This window comes from Prunus dulcis, chromosome 6 (genome assembly GCF_902201215.1).
Source record: "Prunus dulcis chromosome 6, ALMONDv2, whole genome shotgun sequence".
NCBI classification, from domain to species: Eukaryota; Viridiplantae; Streptophyta; class Magnoliopsida; order Rosales; family Rosaceae; genus Prunus; species Prunus dulcis.
In genome coordinates this window covers 13,984,816-14,008,298 of record NC_047655.1, presented here as the reverse complement: position 1 = coordinate 14,008,298, position 23,483 = coordinate 13,984,816, and the positions used below count along the sequence as shown (strand labels likewise).

At 37.1% G+C, this 23,483-nt stretch overlaps 1 protein-coding gene across 1 annotated transcript in view; it reads left to right on the top strand.

Annotated features, from left to right (window-relative positions):
* Nucleotides 1-4,105, top strand: part of LOC117630321 — a 15,180-nt gene extending 11,075 nt beyond the window's left edge. The window contains exons 3-8 of the mRNA XM_034363060.1: nucleotides 1,450-1,712; nucleotides 1,785-2,523; nucleotides 2,568-2,788; nucleotides 2,950-3,216; nucleotides 3,306-3,406; nucleotides 3,512-4,105. Coding sequence (XP_034218951.1) covers nucleotides 1,450-1,712; nucleotides 1,785-2,523; nucleotides 2,568-2,788; nucleotides 2,950-3,216; nucleotides 3,306-3,406; nucleotides 3,512-4,105 — 2,185 coding nt within the window. The remainder of the gene's footprint in view (nucleotides 1-1,449; nucleotides 1,713-1,784; nucleotides 2,524-2,567; nucleotides 2,789-2,949; nucleotides 3,217-3,305; nucleotides 3,407-3,511) is intronic.
* Nucleotides 4,106-23,483: the final 19,378 nt, after the last annotated feature.

Sequence of the window (23,483 nt, the reverse complement as noted above, 5' to 3'; positions counted from 1 at the left end):
ACGTAATTTTATATTAATTAACGGTTCGTATTTCGAAATAGGTGTTTCGACTGCACGTACTCAGCGGGCAGGACCCTCACGTGGTCAGGCAGCGTGGGAATATTTGTGAGTGGACTTTGTTTTCAATCATATGCATGGTTTTACTGATGAAAGATTTTTGCATAATGTTTTAATGGCTTATTGAATATATTATATTCATGAGTTGAATATGATGTTTGTATAGCGCTTGGCAATATATTGTGAGTTTGGCATTGTGGGTATTGTGAGTGCATTTTATATGGGTTGTGGGGAAGAATATTTATATATATATTTTCTATAGACGAGATACTTGGGTTGTTGAAGGGTGTTGTGGAAGAACTTGATTTTGAGAGAAATTGTATGATTACACTATGTAAGTACCTTCCCCAGTTATTAGACTTTCCACCCGCGGCATTGGATGTTCTGGCGTATGGAAAGACTATGTATAGTGTTTAGGGTCATCACCATAGCGTTGGATGTTCCGGTGTGGGGGCTTTGGAGTTTCGTCCTCCGGTTGGACCGCTCATCCCTAGACGCAGGATAGCACCTAGAAATCCTGCGGACTAGTCAAACGATCCCCCAGTTGGATTGTTTCCCCGGTACCTAGGTGGTGTGATGAGTATATCGTATAGCTATTTATTGTTATATTTATTTATATATATATATGTATATTTATATGTATACGTATAGTTGAGTGAGTGAAGAATTCGAGTTTTTTCATGGTTTGACAGGAGTTGTAAGATTGAGAGAATGGGGTTCTTTTTTAAGGAGATAACTGGTGTTTTCGAAGAGTTTTAATGAATCATGTTTTGAGTAATTAAATATTGAATTGTGAACCTGCATGACTTGAGCATTATTTTTACATGGTGGGGTTACTATATTGTTTTTAACTGCAAATCTGGTTTTTTTCCACTCACATTTTTCTGTTTTGCAGCCCCCCAGCCAGTAGTCCCTCCAGGAAGCGTGCAAGTGGTGTACGAGGCTCGAACTGTGAATCTTTCTAGTTAGGAACTGAGTAATTTCTTCTACTCAACTGTTCTTTTAATCTAAATTCAGTAGATGCTCTGTATCGCCCATGGTAGATTTTACTTGTGAGGCCGAAGGCCATTCTAGTATGACTTGTAGAATTATGAAAGCATGCTGTTGGTTGAGATTTTTATTTTATGTATGTTGCAGGTTGATTAATTTTTGTTAGGATTGCTTAAATTACATGGGAGACTCTGCCGAAATTTCGGTAGAAAGTCTCGGTTTCTTAGTAAGTGGGCCCGGCATCGAGAAGATGTCGGAACAAAGATGTGGTCCTCTTCGGTTTCCGGAAAATTCCAGGGTGGGTCCTGTCAGCTTGGTATCAGAGCATTAGGTTCATTTTCCTTCGACTATTGCACTTCTGTTGCATTGTTGATCTAATGATTTCATGATTTCTTTGTGTAGAATCATGTCAGCTCGTAGAGCTAGAACAAGAGGCCGCGGTCAGAGATGGGGGCCGAATCCTCCACCTCCATCTCCGTCTCCCCCTCCTTCACCACCAGTACCTTCGCCTCCACCATCCCCACCTGCGGGAGATAATGCTTTGGATATGAGACATGTGCTCAGCCAGTTTACTCGCACAATGGCTACAGCCTTACGGGGAAGGCGCGGTACAGAAAGTTCAGAAATTAAGAGAGTTAAGGAACTTAGAGCTAAAGAATTCGTGGGTAGAGACCCAGCATAAGCAGAATCATGGATTACTGATGTGGAAAGAATTTTTGAGGTTTTGGAATGCCCAGCTGAGGATAGAGTCCGTTTGGCTACCTTTCTACTCAAGGGCAATGCTTATCATTGGTGGAAAGCAGTAAAAAGAGGTTATGAAAATCCGGCTGCTATACACTGGGAAGAATTTCAGCGAGTCTTTTCAGAGCAGTTTTACCCACCTTCTTATAGACATGCAAAGAAGTCAGAGTTCCTCTACCTGAAACAGGGGTCTATGTCAGTAATGGAGTATGAACACAAGTTTAATGAGTTGTCAAGATTTGCTCCAGAGCTGGTTGCCACAGAGGAGGACAGATGTAGACGATTTGAGAAAGGTTTATGGTGGGAAATTCAGGCAGTGGTTACTGCTAACACTTATCCAAATATGAGGGCGTTGGCTCAGGCAGCTGAAAGGGTGTCAAGGAAACTCGGTGGAAATGTGGGTAGGCGCCGTAGGGATACACCAGGAATTGGTGGGCCCAATCAGGGTCTATCAAAGAAGGGAGGATCTAGTTCCAGTTCTGCTAGCGATGGATGGTCAGGAGGACGGAGATCTAGTTCTAGTGGTGGGAGATCTGGTTCTCGTCAAGCTTGGACTCAGTATTCAGGGCCACAGTCTACAGCTAGCACCGCCAGGGCTCCTTCCAGGCACACTGGGTTGACATGTTTTAATTGTGGACAAGTTGGGCACATTGTGAAGGATTGTCCCAGCTATACTCAGGGAGGTGGACCGAGCCAGAGTAGTAGCCTGACATTATACTTTTGTGGGCAAGTGGGGTATACTAAGAGAAGCTGCCCAATTATACTCCATAATGATGCAGCAATTCAGGGAACTGGGGCCAGCAGGGGCAAGGTATTATAGGACAAAATCATAATCAAGTTGGTGTTTCTTCCTCTGCAGCAGGGTCATCCAGTAGCAGGGCACCGTCATCTTCTAGAGGCAGAAGTTGTAGGCAATCAAGGGGTCAGTCGGGGCGTTCCACTACTCAGGCCCGAGTGTTCTCTATGACTCAGCAGGAAGCTACCCCGGACGTGATTACTGGTATGATTCCAATTTTTGGTTATCTTGCACGTGTTCTAATTGACCCGGGGGCCACACACTCCTTTGTAGCACACAGTTTCTTACCGTATATCAGTATTAGACCCACACTTATGACAAGAAGTTTTAGTATTTCTCTACCTACGGGAAAGTCTTGTATGCAGATCGGGTATTCAGAAATTGTTATGTTCAAGTAGATGATGCATGGTTGGAAGCGAATTTAATTATTTTAGATTTGGTGGATTTGGATATTATATTGGGGATGGATTGGCCAGAGAAGCATCATGCATCAGTGGATTGTTTCCGGAAGAAAGTAACGCTTCGGAGTCCAGGGCAACCTAAAGTTACCTTCCGTGGGAGCGTAGAGTTCTCCCTACTTGTCTTATCTTTGCTATCACAGCCAAGAAGTTACTCAAAAAAGGTTGTGAAGGGTATTTGGCGCATATCATCGATACTCGAGAGATCACCCTAAATTTGGAAGATATTCCTGTTATTTGTGATTTCCTTGATATCTTTCCAGATGATCTCCCTGGTTTACCCCCTGAATGGGAAATCGAGTTCACTATTGAACTTCTTTCGGGCACCAACCCTATTTATCAAACCCCCTATAGGATGGCGCCGGTTGAACTCCGGGAGCTGAAGACTCAATTACAGGAGTTAGTGGATCTTGGGTTCATCAGACCCAGTGTTTCATCGTGAGGTGCACCTGTGTTGTTCGTGAGGAAGAAAGATGGGACCATAAGGTTATGTATTGATTACCGGCAGTTGAATAAGGTGATGATACGTAACCGGTATCCTTTGCCTCGGATTGATGATTTGTTTGATCAGCTGAAGGGTGCTAATTATTTTTCTAAGATCGATCTGAGATCAAGATACCACCAGTTAAGGATCAGGGAAGAGGATATTCCTAAGACCTCATTCAGAACGCGGTATGGACATTATGAATTTCTGGTGATGCCTTTTGGACTGACGAATGCTCCAGCAGCGTTTATGGATCTCATGAACAGAGTGTTCCGACCATACTTGGATTACTTTGTGATTGTGTTCATAGATGATATTTTGGTGTACTCCCAGACTTTGGAAGGGCATAAGAAGCATCTGAGGTTGGTACTAAGAACTTTGAGAAGGAAGCAGCTTTATGCTAAATTTAGTAAATGTCAGTTCTGGCTGGACAGAGTGGTATTCCTAGGGCATTTAATCTCAGCTGAAGGGATTTATGTGGATCCACAGAAAGTTAAAGCTATTGTGAATTGGGTACAACCCACCAGTGTGACAGAAATACGGAGTTTTTGCCGCAGTAGTGTTCGCTCTCAAGATTAGGAGGCATTACTTGTATGGTTAGACGTGTCAGATTTTCACTGATCACAAAAGCCTCAAGTACTTTTTCACTCAAAGGGAACTTAATATGAGACAACGGCGTTGGTTGGAATTGACAAAGGATTATGACTGCACGATTGAGTATCATCCAGGCCGAGCTAATGAGTAGAAAGACTACTGGAAGTTTAGCTATCTCAGAACGGCATATCTTCCGTTGTTAGTGGAACTACGGAAGGATGTAGTAGAGCTGAAATGACTCAACAGGGTGGAATACTTACTAGTTTACATGTGAGACCCATTCTGGTGGAGCGGATAATTGTAGCCCAGTTGGGAGATCTGATACTTTGTAGAATAAGGGGAGAAGTAGAAAATGGTACGCGGAAAGATTATGCAATAAGGGGAGATGGGGCGTTGGTAATAGGAACTCGCCTCTGTGTACCTAAGAATGATTATCTAAAAAGAGAAATCATGGAGGAAGCTCACTGTTCCACTTACACTATGCATCCAGGAAGTACAAAGATGTATCTAACCCTATGGGAAGATTACTCATGGCCGCATATGAAGGGAGACATTGCCAAGTATGTAAGTAGATGCCTGATTTGTCAACAAGTGAAAGCAGAGCGACAAAAACCTTCAGGGCTTATGCAACCACTTCCAATTCCTGAATGGAAGTGGGAACGCATTACCATGGATTTTGTTTTCAAGCTTCCATGTACTCCCAAGGGACATGATGGAATTTGGGTGATAGTTGATAGACTCACCAAGTCAGCCCATTTCCTACCCATCAAGGAAACTGAAATTGGCAAAACTTTTTTATGGATGACATTGTGAGATTACATGGAGCACCTGTGTCCATTGTATCGGACAGGGATGCCCATTCACCTCTCGATTCTGGAAGTGTTTGCAGGAAGCTATGGGTACTAGGTTGCAGTTTAGCACAGCTTTTCACCCACAGACTGATGGATAATCAGAAAGAACTATCCAGACTTTGGAGGATATGTTGAGGTCGTGTGTGCTGCAGATGAAAGATTCATGGGATACTCACCTTGCCTTGGTGGAATTTACGTATAATAACAGTTATCATGCGAGTATAAAGATGGCTCCTTATGAGGCGTTATATAGGAGACAATGTAGGACTCCTATTTGTTGGAATGAAGTGGGAGATAAGAAATTGGAAAAAGTGGATAGTATCCGAGCAACAACCGAGAAGGTGAAGATGATCAAAGAGAAGCTGAAGATCGCACAAGACCGACAGAAGAGTTATGCAGATAATAGGTCCAAAGATCTTGAGTTTGCAGTTGGGGATTGGGTGTTTCTGAAGTTATCTTCTTGGAAGGGTGTGATGAGAGTCGAAAAATGTGGGAAGTTAAGCCCTCGTTATATTGGACCCTATGAGATTACTGAACGCATCGGACTTGTTGCTTATAGACTTGCATTACCTGCAGAACTATCTCAAGTCCATGATGTATTTCGTGTATCTATGCTTCGGAAATATATGTCAGACCCTTCTCATATTTTATAATATCAACATGTGGAGTTAGAAGAAGATTTATCATATGAGAAGCAACCTATGCAAATCCTGGATAAGAAAGAGCAAATGTTGCGGTCCAGATCTATTCCAGTAGTGAAGGTTCTGTGGAGAAGCCAAACTATGGAAGAAGCTACATGGGAGCCTGAGGCGCAAATGAGGGTCAAGTACCCTTATCTCTTCCATTAATAGGTACGTAAATTTCGGGGACGAAATTTTTTTATAAGAGGGGTACATTGTAACACCCCGACTCCAAAAATTAATGTCTATTTTAATTAATTTAAAATAAATTACGAATTTACCTTTGGGGTAGGGGTAAATGGGTCATTTTCTTATCCGGAAGGATTTTGGGACACAAATGGTATTTTTGGGTAGGTGGTACTGAGACGAATTCGTAGACACGCGGTAGGCTTGAATTGGAGTTGTAACGAAAAAGTTAGGATCAAAACATTATCAATGGCAAACTTGTAAATATTTTAAAAAGTTTGGTAAAAATCAAAATTTTCACCTCAGCTCTCTCTCTCCTCAGTCTCTCTCTCTCCCCGACACCGACACTCTCTCTCTTCGGTTTTCTCTGAACCGGCCACGGCCAGGCACGCCACAGGTCCCGATCGATTCGCCTCGACCTCCCGATCAAGTCTAGCAGATTTTTCCCGTCGGAAATCATGAACTCCGGCCATGAGCTCGACTGGTTTGAACTGGAGGTTTCCCGTCGTCGCGCCGCAGCCTCCACCGCCCAAACCCGGTGAGTGAGTATGGTTTCTCACCCATTTTCCGAGTTCTAGCTGATTGTTGTATAGGTTTGGACCGATTCGTTGCCTAGAAAATCGATTAGAAAACCTAGGTTTTGGCCGGATTTCAAAGTGAAATTCCGGCCAGTTGCCGCCCGAATTGGACCTTCCCGTAGTGGAATGAAGTGATCCTGACCTTGAGTAGAAGCTAGGATAGGAAGGGTGAGCTCGGGTGTGGAGTTTTTCCGTCACCGGAATTTCTCTACACACCCACATGCTGACGGCGTTGTGCGGCGCGTGGGAGGCTAGTGAAGCTGCAATTTAACCCGATGAGATCCTTAGGTTGTCACGAGCGCATAGGAATTCGCGGATCTCAATTCGGATGTCGTTTGACTATCGAACGGATTTTCGCATATTGTGCGTTATCTGGGTTCGATAGGTTCTGACCTTTAGATCTTTTCCGAATTAAATTATGTTGTTATAGGTATTCCTAAGACCATATGGGACTTCACGGATTATGAATCGGAGCCCCGGATTTTTCGATTCAATAATGTAAAGTTTGCGGGTAAGCGATAACCGTAAAATCGTGAATGATTCCTAAACCTATAATCAGACCTTAGGATACTTTCTTCAACGTGCACGTATTGGGAATTTGGGGATTTAAGCTTTTAAATTGTGATTTCCGCTTCGACATAATTTTATATTAATTAACGGTTCGTATCTCAAAATAGGTGTTTCGACTACACGTACTCAGCAGGCAGGACCCTCACGTGGTCAGGCAGCGTGGGAATATTTGTGAGTGGACTTTGTTTTCAATCATATGCATGGTTTTATTGATGAAAGATTTTTGCATAATGTTTTAATGGCTTATTGAATATATTATATTCATGAGTTGAATATGATGTTTGTATAGCGCTTGAAATATATTGTGAGTTTGGCATTGTGGGTATTGTGAGTGCATTTTATAAGGGTTGTGGGGAAGTATATTTATATATATTCTCTATAGACGAGATACTTGGGTTGTTGAAGGGTGTTGTGGAAGAACTTGATTTTGAGAGAAGTTGTATGATTACACTATGTAAGTACCTTCCCCAGTTATTAGACTTTCCACCCGCGGCGTTGGATGTTCCGGCGTTTGGAAAGAATAGGTTATCAGTCTCACTCGCGGCGTTGGATGTTCCGACGTGTGAGACACTTTCCATATGTGGCGTTGGATGTTCCGGCATATGGAAAGACTCTGTATAGTGTTTAGGGTCATCACCATGGCGTTGGATGTTCCGATGTGTGACGATCCAGTCTGCGCGCGTAGGACATAGCTTGGGAGCTACACATGGCGTTGGATGTTCGGTGTTGGAGCTTTGGAGTTTCTTCCCCCGGTTGGACCGCTCATCCCTAGACGCAGGATAACACCTAGAAATCCTGCGGACTAGTCAAACGATCCCCCAGTTGGATTGTTTCCCCGGTACCTAGGTGGTGTGATGAGTATATCGTATAGCTATTTATAGTTATATTTATTTATATATATATGTATATTTATATGTATACGTATAGTTGAGTAAGTGAAGAATTAGAGTTTTTCGTGGTTTGACAGGAGTTGTAAGATTGAGAGAATGGGGTTCTTTTTTAAGGAGATAACTGGTGTTTTCGAAGAGTTTTAATGAATCATGTTTTGAATAATTAAATATTGAATTGTGAACCTGCATGACTTGAGCATTATTTTTACATGGTGGGGTTACTATATTATTTTTAACTGCAAATCTGGTTTTTTTCCACTCACATGGTTTCTGTTTTTGTGCCCTCCAGCCAGTAGTCGCTCCAGGAAGCGTGCAAGTGGTGTACGAGGCTCGAACTGTGAATCTTTCTAGTTAGGAACTGAGTAATTTCTTCTACTCAACTGTTCTTGTAATCTAAATTCAGTAGATGCTCTGTATCGCCCATGGTAGATTTTACTTGTGAGGCCGGAGGCCATTCTAGTATGACTTGTAGAATTATGAAAGCATGTTGCTGGTTGGGATTTTTATTTTATGTATGTTGCAGGTTGATTAATTTTTGTTAGCATTGCTTAAATTACAAAGGAGACTCTGTCAAAATTTCGGTAGAAAGTCTCGGTTTCTTAGTAAGTGGGCCCAGCATCGGGAAGATGTCGGAACAAAGACGGGGTCTGCTTCGATTTTCGGGAAATTCCGAGGCGGGTCCTGTCAACAATCAAATGAGCAACTAAAAACCAATAAAATATACAAAACAGTGCAAACAAATAGTGCATATGAAACCACAATTGAACTACTATGCAGTGTTTGATATTGACACACAATTTGAAGCAATTAAACAATCAATCAAATCAAAAAATGAAGGCAGAAACTTCAATGCACTATCCCAAAAGCAACACGAATTAAACCAATCATAATGGAGTATGAAAAATGAAAAACACTAAGACTAGTGAGGCCAAAACACAAAACATAAACTACATTGCATGCAAGCATAAACCCAAAAACAATTGTGTTACACCTTCCATGTGCTTGTTAAAATGCCCAAACCAAAAGTTGTTGTTAATCCAAAAAGACATGCATTTTTTCAAATCCACAATACCTAAATTCCTAAAATCCCTAATCCCTAAAATCCCTAAAACTACTATGTAGTTTGCTAAATAGGCGAAGAAGATTTTACAAACAAAGTCAAATGTGTTAGACCCATTAGACACTACGATGTAGTTTCTGATTTAGTGAGGGAGTGAGAGAGAATTTCTTACATAGTTTCCGAATGTGTTGCAGTGTCTTTTCGTAGATGTTCGCTTTTCGGAGTTTCTGATTTCTTTTGTATTTTAGAAAGAAATTTGAGGGCAAAATGGTGAGTGTTTTTGCAATATTTTCAAAGTGAAGTGACGGAGAAGAAATGCGGAGTGGGAAGATGGGTTGAGTGGTTTGAAGTCGTAGCGTTAGTTCCAATTTTGATGTTGTAGCGGTTTTGTTGTCGTTTTGGGCTTGGGCTGTAGGAGTTGATGTCGTTTGAAGGTGGAAGCTAATGTCGCTTGTGTTTGGGTTGTAGGAGTTGGGCTTGGCTCACAGATCGGTGGGCAGCTAGAGGTTGAACTCAAATGAATTAACGAAATTATTAAAAACAGCTGTAATGGCAATTATTGTAATTTATAGGATTTGTTAGTTGTAATTTTTTAATTTGAGGTTTATTTATTAATCGTTGACCTCAAGTAAATTAGGTGAAATTAATTTCCTATCTATCACAATATGGAACTCCCTATTGATTTTAGACCAAAGCTCCCTATTTTATAACAATTTTATGAATTGGACTAGGTCAGGATCTGATCGCTTAATAGATTGTCTTCAAGATTAGATTAGGAGTCTTTTATGGGTTGATATCGATAATAAAACGACTCAATATTTTTAAAATAGGTAGATTAAGATCTCTGATTCATAGCTATGAAATTTCATGATTTTTGGACATCTAGTATTTCTGTAAAATTCAAGTGGGGGCTGAGCACTGCCGTTTGACAACTGAAATTATAATTTAGGGTTTCATTTTTGGTATTCTTTTCGGGGCCTAAACAGTGGAGTTTTGTTTTCAAATTTTTACCCTAAGACCCCTTGTATGTCTAGTTTAAGAATATCAGTTTCGTGTTGGGTAGAATTTATGAAAATTATTTGAGTACACGCCACCAATGATGGCAAACTACTTTGCCTTTGTATAGGGCCTTACTAGTTGAGTTTGTTTATAGGTTAACACATGTTTAAGGCTTCTATCTCAAGTGGTTTTGTGGGGTGCTATCTGCAAGGTAATTATCCTAGACTTGCTTTGGAATCATGATAAATACATATAAATGATAAATACATATAAATGTGTGCCTATACGTATGTAAATAAGTAATTGTATATGTGATTATATGGTTTGATTGCAAGGTTCGTATGTTTGCAAGTGATGTGGTTGGTACCTAAGTTTGTTTGATTTGTGTATGTAAGTGTGTATAAACCATGACATGTAGGTATGATTAAGTCATTTATAGATATCAATATACCATTTGAACATGACTTAATTTATGTAAGTACTACTAGAGAATCCGAGGTCACTATGTGGCCCTGTGTGAGGGTGCACAAGAAGTTTTAGGTAATTTTATATTTCTTATTGAATACTAAACTGAGAGCAAAGATTTTATATATTGAGTAATTTTTAACTAATAATTTGGTATGATATGTATATCTATATACTAATTAATTATTTAATTGTGGATGCAGGACTATAAGTTCCTTCTTACAGATGATGGAAAGCCTAAAGGGAAGTACCCAAACCACCGGAAGAATGAGAAAGGTGTTTATTGTGTTGGATTATCAGGGAAGGGACTGCTAGGGATTTTCAAAGATTCAAAGGCTGTAACTGAAGACATAAAGTAATTAATGTGCATTCCATGGGCACTAGTACAGCACGTATGCAAACACGAGCTAGCTTGTACTTTACTATTATCCTATGTATAATATGAATCTATGTGTTGTATAAGACATAAATTACTGTGTATGTATCCCGAGCCTCTGCATTTAGGGTTAGTTCATTTTCCAGCATTTCGCTTTGTTCGTCGTGTTTTGAACACTGTGATACCCATGGTTTCTAGCACGCTATACTTTGGCTGTTATGGTCTCTTCCTGGTGAAGAAAGTGAAGAGGAGAGATCAAAGCCCAAGAATTGGCACAAAATCTGCTTTTTTTTGGTTGCGACAGGCGTGCCACTACTGGTGTTTTATTCTTCCAGTAGAAAGAGGTGATAATGTGGTGATAGTGTTGTGAATATATTGGGTTCATGTGATCATCTTAACTTCTAAACAAAGCTATTGTGCTCTAAAAAGGGGGATCTTGCTTTAGATAGGATCTTTTCTATGCCTCAACTAAGAGGACTTCAATATTTCACTTGTTATGAAATAAACTCGAGAGGGATGATGATTTTAGACTATTATGGGACATAAAGTACAATAAAAGCCTTGAATGCAAAAGTTAACAAAATAAATACAAGTTCAAATGGACCTAAATAAACTTAAATGAAAGCCGTTGAAGGTCATATAAAGCCAGGAGAAGCCTTATCGGATAGAAACAACCCTTATGGGACAGAACTGCAATCTACTTGAGTATTGGTGATGGTGCAAGTTGTGCATGGTATTTTTATCAAGGTGGAGATTGTTGTCGGTAAAAATCTCATTGGGACCCAAATAGTAAATGGGGCAACAAGTTCTGACTTTGGTTTGGCTTTCGGAGGAAGCCATGCTGGTCTTCATTGCTGCTGCCGACATAGGAGGAGTATTGGAAAAGCTTTCCTTTTCACATTGAGCAATGGCCTATCAATATGCAGCAGCTGATTCATTTAGTGTGTGGAGCATGCAAACGGTGTGTGCTTGTGGGTCAAACCAAAGTGAGAGTTGAGGCTTACGGCAAGTGGGAGTGGGCTGCTTGTGAGATGCAAGCAAGCAGTCCCACGAACTCCAGGAAAATCAAGAGTGGTTTCTCTTGGGTTCAATTGGGTATCAAGTGGGGAGCAACAACTCCGGTGGTTTGTGTGTTGTTTACATACAAGGGAGTTGTGAGAAAGCATGGTGTTCAAGAGAGGGTATATCTCTTGGGGAGAGACAGTGAGTTCGGAAATACTGTGAGTGGGTGTATAAGGGGCTCGGGTTTGGGTATAAAACTCTTGAGCGTTATGTTGGGTTACGTTGATTTAACTCAATTGTATTTTGCACGGTTACTATTCTCGTAGTGAAGAACTGACAAACTGTCCAGGGACGTAATCAGGATTTTGTTCAACTTCGTTAAATCTTGGTGTGTTCTCTTTTGTGTTTTACTCATTGTCATCTTTGGCTTCTTGTATTATTATTTGTTTTCTTCCATGGGGTTTATTTGTTGTGACAAAGGGGAACCGGTGTTTTTCCCAACAACCTTTCAATTAGTTGGTTGTTTAATACAAAATCATTTTTGTTCTCTGTCACTTTTACCATTTTGGTCTCTATCGTTTCAATTTGATCAATTTTGTCCTTGTGGTTTCAATTTGAAGCAATTCAATGATAATCCTCAATTTATGTCAATTTTTTTAAACTTCTTTTAGCTGTGGAGGGGCAATTCGGTAAACACAAATTATTAAAAAATTCATTCCTGATTGTGGAAGGTGAGGTGCCACGTTATTAACGAGTTCAAGAGCAGATAGAAGCTGACAGAAAGAGAAGGAAGATAAATTAGGGGTTTTTCTAAACTTATATTATTTTTATTGTGATTTTTATTATGATTATGAGGAACTAATTTTCTTAGCTAGGGCTACGATGTAGCCCAATCATGAATACTCAATTTTCTTAGTTAATATTAATCTCAAATTTTTCCCTTTTTATTGGGTATCTTTTATTGTGTTTAATGTTTAATTTGGTTTGGATGTCTCATCATCATCTAACTTGAGTAGATGCCATACTTAACTTGAGTTTTGCTTCTTGCAATTGATACCATGAATGACTAATTGTAAAATTGATACCATGAATGACTAATTGTAGATGCCATGCAATTACGGTTTGTGTGATCACTACATAATTTCCATAGAGCATAATTGGTCTTTATTTGTCAAATTCATCTAGATGTCATAGAGGATTGCATGCAAAGATACTTTTGATGTAACTAGATGCCATTCCAATTGAATAGTTTAGGAATTACTTGGAATTGGTATGCTAAGGGATTGGGTGGGATTGGTTACTGTGAAATTGGATGCTCTAGTTTCTTTCTCTCTTGGTTTTCCTAAATCTCTTGTGCCTTGCAACTCTATCTTTAGTTTTAATTGCTTTATTTAATTTTAGTTTTCTCAATTGCAAATTCAATTAAATTTTATCCCTCAAAGTTTCTCAATTTAAAACTAGTTTAAGTTTAATTGGTAGGAATATTAAGAATTAAATCAATCCTAGTGGGACAATATCCACTACTACATTTTACACTTTGCGCGACGAAGAGAATTTCGTCGCGCAAAATACATTGTAATCGCACAAATTTCAACGCGACAAAAACTTCCCGCGTCCCATTTTTGGAACCCGCCCACATTTTTAGAGTTCTGCGTGACGAATACTAACGGTGCGCAAATATTTGCGTGACGAAATATTTTTTGTGTTTTAAATTTTTTTAATTAAAATAAACTAATTTATAGTTTGCGCTACAAAATATTTTGTCGCGCAAGGTTTTTGACTTTTTGTTTTATTTTTTCTTTAATATTAATTTATTCAAATTTTTACTTTTTAAATATAATTTAATTGTATGATTTTTTTTTAAATCACTTTAATTTAAATTGATATTAATTTAATTATATTAATTTTTTCAAATTTTTACTTTTAAAATTTAATTTAATTGTAAGATTTTTCTTAATTACTTTAATTTAAATTGACATATTCAAAATAAAATTACATATGAAAAATAGTGATCAAATTATCCAATAAATATATATATATAATATTCAAAATGTACACGTAAATTAACAAAGTACAATAATAAAATCCTAATACAAGCGTATTGTGGTGGTAGTGGTGGATGATATGTTTTGATAGCTTCCTAAACTTTAGCCATCAAAGTCTCGATGATTACCTACAAAAAAATCAATATGGTCAAATAACAACAACGACAAAAAAAAAAAAGAATGCATAATCTCCCCTAAAATTGTTATACCACAAATCCAACCCAAACTCCAATCTCTCCCCTTTACTCAACCCCAAACCCCACACAAACTCAAAACTAACTCCAAAAACACATATTAATGAAAAAAATTTAAAATTTGGAGAGAATACACCTTTTGGCAAGATTGAGAGTGAGTGAGAATGAGAGGGAGAAGTGAGTGTGAGAGAATTAAATAAGGTAGTGATAGAGAGATGAGAGAGTGAGAGATAGTGAAAAGATAGATGAGAGAGTGAGTGAGAGTGAGAGGTAGTGAAGAGAGAGATGAGAGATTAAGTGAGAGGAGTGAGTGTGAGAGAAAGGGTGGGATTTGGGGAGAGGAAAAGAGAGAGGAGAGGTAAGAGTAGAGAAACACATTGAGAAAATGGTGGAGGAGTTATTTCGGTTTTAAAAATCGTATCACTTTGCACGACGAAAAATATTGTTGGTCGCGCAAAGTTTTGCACGACGAAACATATTGGTCGAGCAAAGTTTTGAGCGACGAAACATATTGTTCTCGCAAAGTTTTGCTCGACGAATATAGGAATATTGGTCGCGCAAAGTCTAAAAAAATTATTTAAAAAAAAAACAATTTCCCGCATCCCATTTTTGGTACCCGCCAAATTTTTTAAATTTTTGCACGACAAAAAATACGTATTGGTCGCGCAAAGTCTAAAACAATTATATAAAAAAATTCCCGCGTCCCATTTTTGGTACCCGCCCAAATTTTTGCACGACGAAAAATATATATTGGTCGCGCAAAGTTTTGAGCGACAAAAAAATATTGGTCACGCAAAGTCTAAAGTTTTTTTAAAAAAATTTTAAAAACCCGCATCCCATTTTTGGTACTCGCCCAAATTTTTTGAGTTTTGCACAACGAACTGTTGGTCGCGCAAACTTTTGAGAGACGAAAAATTGGTTCGTAGCACAATATTTATAAAAATAATTGTTATGAATAATTTAAAAAAAATTATTTTATGATTAAAAATATAATTAAGGTGAAAGCTACTTAATAAATGTATATACTATTCAATTTCTTAAGTGTTATACGTACAAAATAAATAAATTTAAAGCTACTTAATAAATATATATATATATATATATATATACACACACCATTCAACGATCCAACCATAAGACTTGTTTGTATATACTTCAAGATCGTATACCCCAAAACTCACAAAAAACAAACATTCAGAGATCTAGTAATGGGACAAAACTTTTCAATAGTTATAAATGAAAAATCACGATTTAACAGTTATTTTAACTCTGATTTTGATGATTTTTTTACAGCTACACTCCTTGACCCTATATGAATACAATGATTAAATTTGATCTTCAATTTAAAACATTTGCACAAGTGGATACCACAAAATCTTATGTTATATTTAACGAAAGTATAAATACACTCTTAATTGTTAGTGAATATATTGTTTTGATGGCGTATGCATTCTACGAAACTAGTTTCAACGATCCAACCGTCAAACTTTTTTTTTTTTATACTTCGAGATCATATACGCCAAAAATCGTAAAAACTAAACATTCATAGATCAAGTAACGGGACAAAACTTTTCGACGGTTATAAATGAAAAATCATGATTTAACGGTTATTTTAACTCCGATTTTGATGATTTTTTACAGCTACACTCCTTGATCCTATATGAATACAATGATTGAATTTGATCTTCAATTTAAAATATTTACACTAGTGGATACCACAAAATCTTATGTTATATTTAACGAAAGTATAAATAAACTCTTAATTGTTAGTGAATATATTGTTTTGATGGCATACGCATTCTACGAAACTGGTTTCAACGATCCAACCATCAAACTTGTTTGTTTTTACTTCAAGATCATATACGCCAAAAATCGAAAAAAATTAACTGTAATAACCCAAAACAAAATATCTAAAAAAGTAGGATTAATTTATTTTACCAAAAAGACGATTTTGCCCTCGCATTATTTAATAGGGAAAATGGTGACTTTTTGATCGAGAAGGAATTTGACAATTCCGCTTGCGCCATTGCGTGGAGCACGACGAAACGAGTTCATAGACACGTAGTGGGCCGAATCGGAGTTGTAACGAAAGAGTTATGGTCAAAAGAGTTTCAGTGGCATAACCATAAATATTTCAAAGTTGGATCTATAAAAACCCAGCCAGCCTCTCTCTCTCGCGCAAAAACGAGCCGCCGCCTTCCAAAGCTTGCTGGCACCGCCTCAGGGCACCACCGGCCACGGGACCAGTGGCGTTGGAACCGTCGTCGAGTCCCCTACCTTTCCCGACCGATCCCCCGCCCGCCGACGACCTGTGCTAGCCGGAAACTGCGAAAGAACGACGGGAACTCACCGAAACTTCAAGGCTTCCGATCTCCCTCCTCCGGCCACCATTTCCGTCGACCCAGGTACGGATCTTGAACCTCTCGAGCTGTTCTATTTGCTTGTTGGGTTGGATTAGATCGATTTGTAGTGTAGCCATCGGATTTTTGAGCTTGAAGTTTTAGCCAATTTTTGGCCTCTGTTTTCGGCCACTTCCAGTCACTTTTTGGGGTACGTCCGAGAACAAAAGTGGCTCCAAATATGGTTTTTTACCTAGGGTAGGAGTTTGGAGCCGTGGTTTGAAGTTTTTCCGGCGAGCCAAAATCGCTTTAGACACCCATTGCTGCCGGCGCGTGCTGGGGCGTATGGGTGAGGGTGGTGCAGTGGCACTAGTTCTTGTTGTGATCCTTATGTTGTCACGAGCGCGTAGGATTTCACGGATCTCGATTTGGAGTCCGTTTGAGCCCCGAACGGATTTTCCATATTGCGCGATCCCTGGGTGCAGTGTCGTCGAACCGTTGGATCGCACCCAAATTCAGATATGTCGTTCTACATGATTTTAGGATCGTATAGGATTCGACGGATTACGAATCGGAGTCCCGGATACTCCGAAATCACGAACCTTGGGGCTAGGGTTTGGATTTTAAGCGATAACGCGATTTTGGTTAATCCGACCGTCCGTTTTGGACCAAACTCGCGGAACATGGTTCTTTCTCTGTGAGGAACCTTTAGAGAATCCTAGATTGGCCATCGGAGATCGTGGACCCCACGGGGTTTGGGATCGGCCGGTCTGGCAGTTTATCGCTTAGTAAAGTTTCGGGTCTCCTAAGGCCGTTCTATTTGTCTGAAAGGCTAAAGTGGGCTTAGGAGTGACTTTAAAATGAGTGCACGCATTTTTAGGAACCTGGGGCAGAGTGTTTAATTTAATTCTTTTATTGAGCAGTTTTATTAATTTAATCTTTATAGGTAATCAGGCACCAGAGGCCCGACAGAACTACAGGAGGGACCTTCAAGAGATCCAGCTAGCTCGGACCAGCAGTGAGTGGACCTTTCTTTCATAAATGATTTTCTATAAATAAGTTTATACAAACGATTTTATAAATAAGTTTATATGCATGAATTTTATTATTTGATTTTGAATAAGTTTTATTGAAAGTGTTAATTTATGTGTTAATTTAATATTTGGTATTATTTTGGAACCATAATCATTGTCAATGTCATTGTTTCTTTAAAAGATTGTTGTGAAATTGTTACTCCATTTTCTTTCCTTTGCTTTAAGATATTTTTGTTTGAAGAAAAAGAACTATGTTTTTGTAATCTAAAAGACTAGGTACTCATGGTGAGTGTTTTCTACTCAACAAGATCCAGACTTTATGTATGTCAGTTTACTACTTTTGCAGTTAAACTTTGGCTGTCTAAAATGTGAAAAGTCTTGTATGCCAGTAGTGTATCTATGTCACACATCTTGGGTAAAAGGTATTCTTCAATTGTGATAGTTTGCTCTGTTGTACGTATGCAAACTGCCTCAAAATGTTTTCATTGGTGTCTTGAGTTCAATACCAGCAAAAGTTTTTAAATGACAAGAAATTATCAAAAGCTTATACATAACAGACATATAGTTGAACATAGCTAGAGTGTATTTAAAAGATGTCATTGTGCTTCAAATTAGCAAATTTGTGGGGTGAAAGCACAATGGTTGACATGTCATTCTGCATTTGATGAAAATAATTGATGACTTTGTATGGAAGTATACTCATTAAATATCTTGGATTCTATCAATGAATGAAATATTTGCCTTCGAGAGCTTCATGTTTTTTGGTTTGTTATATCAAGTATCTTATATTCCATAAATGAATGAAATACTTTTGTAGATTGGAGAGACTAATCAACTAGTGGATTTTGGATCATGACTTTTGAGGGGGGACTAGGCTTGAGCAGCTGCAAGAGTAAAAGGGATGATGCTTCATGTAAATTCAACAATTAAATAGGAGATTTTTGTTTTCAATTTATTAATTCTTGAGATATTTGGTCATTTTTTAAGATTACGTGAAATAAAAAACTTGTATTGAATATTATTGTATAGGAGACCATGTAATTATTTTGATACCATTAAATGAAATTTTAATTCAACTTACTTGAAAACTTTGGGATCTTGAGCAAGAGACGGCAGTCACGTATACAATAGTTTTGAAACATAAAAGACGACAATGTAAGAATGGTTAATTTTGACGATATCCATAGTTGCTTCCACTCCATTATAATGTCATGTAGATTATAAAGTGGCAATAGACATGCAATACAGAACAATATGAAAACAATAAACAAGCAATAAAGCGGCAATAGACAACCAATGCAAAAGCAATAAAATGGCAATAAACAAGTACCTTATGAATGTCTTTGTACTCTCTTTCCCATATTATATAATGTTCTAATTGTTGAACTATTACAATATTCAGTTGTTACAGATAATAAATAGTACATAAAAAATAATAACCATGTATGAAAATTTCATATCATTATAATAATGACCTCAAAAACAATATCAAGTACATTACACAAATATTAGACATATACAGCTCCATAAGAAGAATACATAATGTCTTAGATATCCTTACTAATTCTTGGGGCCTAATAACAAGCATAATCAAAGATGTGTACAGTTTGCTGCAAGTTTGCTTAGCATTTCATAATAGAAGCTTTGCTTTTGTCTTCAGAAGGCATCTCAAAGAACTCCTTGTCTACACATTACATTATGCACAAAATGGTCTCCAATGCCAGTGTATGACTTGCACACTGCACAAACCAGCTAAAACACATTGTGTAACTGTTAACCTCAAATTTGTTCTTCATAGGGAAACGAGTTGGGTGCAACTTTTCTTTTCCTTGTGCAATTTGAAAAGAAAAAGAGAAAGAAACATAAATTGTCAAGACAAAACTGCAGCAAATTATAATTTGGTCAAGTACTCATCGTCGGGAAACAATATGCTTTCAATGAATAAATAACATATTAATTTCAACCAACACTATTGTACAACTCATCTCAGAAACATGATTGAGATTTGACAAACATATAGGTAGAAGATCCAATCAATTAAAACACTCACATGCAAAAAGTGAACCTAAATTATACGCCACTCAAGCTACAAAAACCCAACTTGTTGAGCACCAGTTAACAAGTTTTATAGGCAAATTGAAATCAAGTAGAAATTACTTCAGCAATAACACCTTCATTTTTTCAACCAAAGTTGCCAGCTTCCTTTCAATATCAAAAATCACATTCAATTAGTCCCAAGATGTGGGACATAGATACCTAGTCTTTTAGATTACAAAAACAGAGTTCTTTTTCTCCAAACAAAAATATCTTAAAACAAAGGAAAGAAAAAAATGAAGTAACAATTTCACAGCAATCTTTTAAAGAAACAATGGGATTGACAATGATTATGGTTCCAAAACAATACCAAACATTAAATTAACACATAAATGTTGTGAAAAATATGAAGAGCAGAGAGAGAGAGAGAGATTGAGATTGTAAATAATACTTCAGCCAAGAATAATCTCAACTCCTACTCAAATCACAAGCAGATAAAAAAAAAAAAGATATCAACATATATTGCTATTAAATTACAGTAACATATCAATAAACACCCAAAAAAAATCAATATAACAGCAATACCATAGCAATACAAAAGCAATACCACTACAATACAATCGCAATAAAATCACAATACGATTGCAATAGCAAATCAACAATGCTACCTCACTATGATATAATTATACGTTCATTGAAAATCCAAATACCAAATGCAAGAATCAATCAACAAAGAACGAACACATTAATTTGTTGTTTCAGACAAACAAAATCAATCCCAATACTTCACTTTCTACACAAAATACAGACGAAATCAATCACAATTCCAATTTCAGTAATCAAATTCAATTTAACATCAAAACTTACATATTCCCAACAATTCATTTTCTGGAGAAGCTGTTCTTGAAGAGAGCATGTAAACCCAGACTTCAAAACCCCCCAAAATTGGACCAAAATAGTCAAACAATGGCCACCTAATGCCAAGACATGCTGTCATATTCAGAAAAGAGGGTTTTGCTTGGGTTTGTTCAGGTTACAGAAGGGATTCGAAGAGAGACGAAGTTGGTGTTTGGATTTGGGTAGAGAAGAAAACGTAGAGGAAGAGGAAGAACTGGGTTTTGAGGGCAAAGTTGTGGGTTTTGTAGGTTGTTCTTGATCCTCTTCTTCGTGAGAAGAGGCGTAGTTAGCTAGATGGAGAGAGAGAGAGAGAGAGAGAGAGAGACAGAGAAAGAGAACTAAATTTTAGAAAAAGTGATATGTGTGCAATAAGTGGACAATAAATATATATTTATAGGTGATAGTTGCAAAAAAATTAGGAAGGGGTGGTGTTTTCAGTTAAAATTATAAAAAGGGTGGTATTTTAACCTATTTCCCTAGTTTTATTTGGACCCATCAATCCTATTGTTTTGACTCAACACTAATTTTAAATATGAATAACCTATTTTATTCTTATATGTAATTACTCCTAAGGACAAAGAACATTTAAAATAAACAATAAATGTTATCACTAGACCTAATATAACAATATACGTTCCTACAACCCTATACATTTTCAGACTTGTTTCTCAAACTATCATCTATTATTTATTAAGGGTGAGAGTGAAGTTAGGGAGTCTTCGAATGATGTATAAGTTTATTGTTTTTGTGTTTTTCAAGTCACAGTTGCATGGTAGTCCATGCTTACTTTCGGTAGACCAGTATCGAACGCGATAGGAAGTTTCAGTGTTGTTTCATTGAAAAATCTAAAAGAGTTTGGTTGTAAATGACTGAAATTTAACCTAATATTCAGTGGCGTTCCATTGTAAAATTGAAAGGAGTTTAGTTGTATTGGACAAAATATTTACTTATTATTCGATGGTGTACCTACCGAAATATATTCCTTTTTTTAGTAAGTTGTTGTCGACCACAAATTTGAAAAAGTAAGGGCCAACATACGCTCGTCACGCTCCTATAATGAATATGAAATCAATGTCTTAGTAAAAATAACAAAATTGAAGAAGTCAAAGTGCTAAAAATAATTCTAGTTTTACCTGAAAATATGAACTTTGTATTGTAGAAAATGGGTCAAATGCAGCTCTAAAATTGAGGTTCTACACAAACGGATATCCTACTCAGCAGTGGCGAAGGTAGAGTTTAATATTTGGGGGGGCCACAAGCTTTAAAACTAAAGGATTTTTTGTGCAATCTATGCTATACTCTTTATACATTCAAAGAATTTAGAAGATGATGGGGGGACCCAGGCCATCTCAGGCCTATGAATAGTTCCGCCCCTGCTACTCATAGGTACCACTCAAAGTACCCAAGCACAATATATGATGGTCAACTCACGGGTACACCATGGTACACCTCTCCCAACCCCGTGGTTTTCCCGATTCTCCCACATTACCTCTAAATAATCATACATAATCTTATGCTAATTGGCACGACTACCAATTCTGTTAGGGGAACTTATTATGGGAGAAATCATTTGCACTCAAAGAACCGTCTCAAGATGGCAATGCTCAAGAATAACACAACACTTGAGCTTCCCTAAGTAAAATGCAACAACTGAAAATGAGTGGTGTTCCTTTTCAGACTTGTAAGGTTCTCATATAACGTGAAATATGATAAACAATATAACATGAACTGATGGCAAGCACAAAATACCCAAAAAAAAAGAGAAAAAAGAAAAAGAAAAAACTTAACAAAGTTGGGGCTAAACTAAAAATTCCACCCTCCAAAATACAACTATTCATGTATTGCTCGAATTTAAACAGTTTTTTCCTCCAACCATGCACACTCATAATTTGAGTCCGCATCTTTATTAAATTGTTTTAAAATGGTTAACCCCTATTTTTATTTTTCGTTAATTTTTTCTAACATTATTTTGTTTCAACATTCGTGATGTAATTTTTTGAACATTTTAACCTAAAAAAAATCCAAAATCCAAGTTCCACAACATAATATAATTTCACTTCAAAATAAAGTTAAAAATTGAATATAGTGGATTATTTAACAAATGGATTTCTATTTATAAAGTTTGGAATGAGTTTTGGATTGGATCTGATTTAGATAAATTTAAAATATTTATTTTGACTGTTGAATTTTAATTTGGACCGTTAGATATTTTTATTTTCCACTGAAATCACGTGGAAAAATCTGGGTCGTTGGATCCATATAGCCATTGGGTTTGAATGAAAATAAAATAAAAAAATAAAAAAATATGCCTAATTAACTTCACATAGTAACCCTAAACACATATACAAAATCAGTTGTCGGATGTGAATATAAAATGTGATGGTGTGTGAGGGATTATGTTAGCGGAGATAATTTAGGAAGAAGTGATAAGTGTAGAGAACATTTTAATGTTTTCTGTTCAAAAAAGAAAAAAAAATAGGATTGTTGGGTTCCTTTAAAATATATATATATATTTTGCATTTTGTAACTAGAGGCAAAGTCTACACCAATGTAAGAATTTCTAGGGCAATAACTCTTCATTTGGATGAAAGAAAATAACTTAGAATTTAGTTAAAAGTACGAAATTTAAAAAGAGAAATTGATAATTCCATTGTTTAACAACTTAAGAGTAGAATTTATTAAAATGACACATGGAAAAAATCATGAGAATTAGGTTATCAAATTCCCGAGTTTAATTTCTACCAAAATAGACGTCATTTTACAATTTTTATAATGCCATTTACAAAATTCAACATACATAAAACAAACATTGAAATCTTCAATTGCCAAAAATTAAAATGATGAAAATATAAATTCCTTCATCCAAAAAGAAGGTAAAGGAATATTAATCTCACAGAAACCAATAAATCAATAGCGGAGTATGAGACAAATTGTAAATTCAAATGCCAAGTTCACAACTTCACTTGGTAAATTATCCAAAATTATACAAGGTTTGCCATTTTTGTGGGTGATTATACGGATTTAGACATATCTGGCAAGAAAATTGGTTGTAAGGAGTTCTCTCCTTGCCTAAACCAAATTAGGAGGCAAAATTAATCCATAAATGACTTCATAAGATCCACCCAAATTCCTAATACTTTTCCAAACAGCGAAAACATTAGGA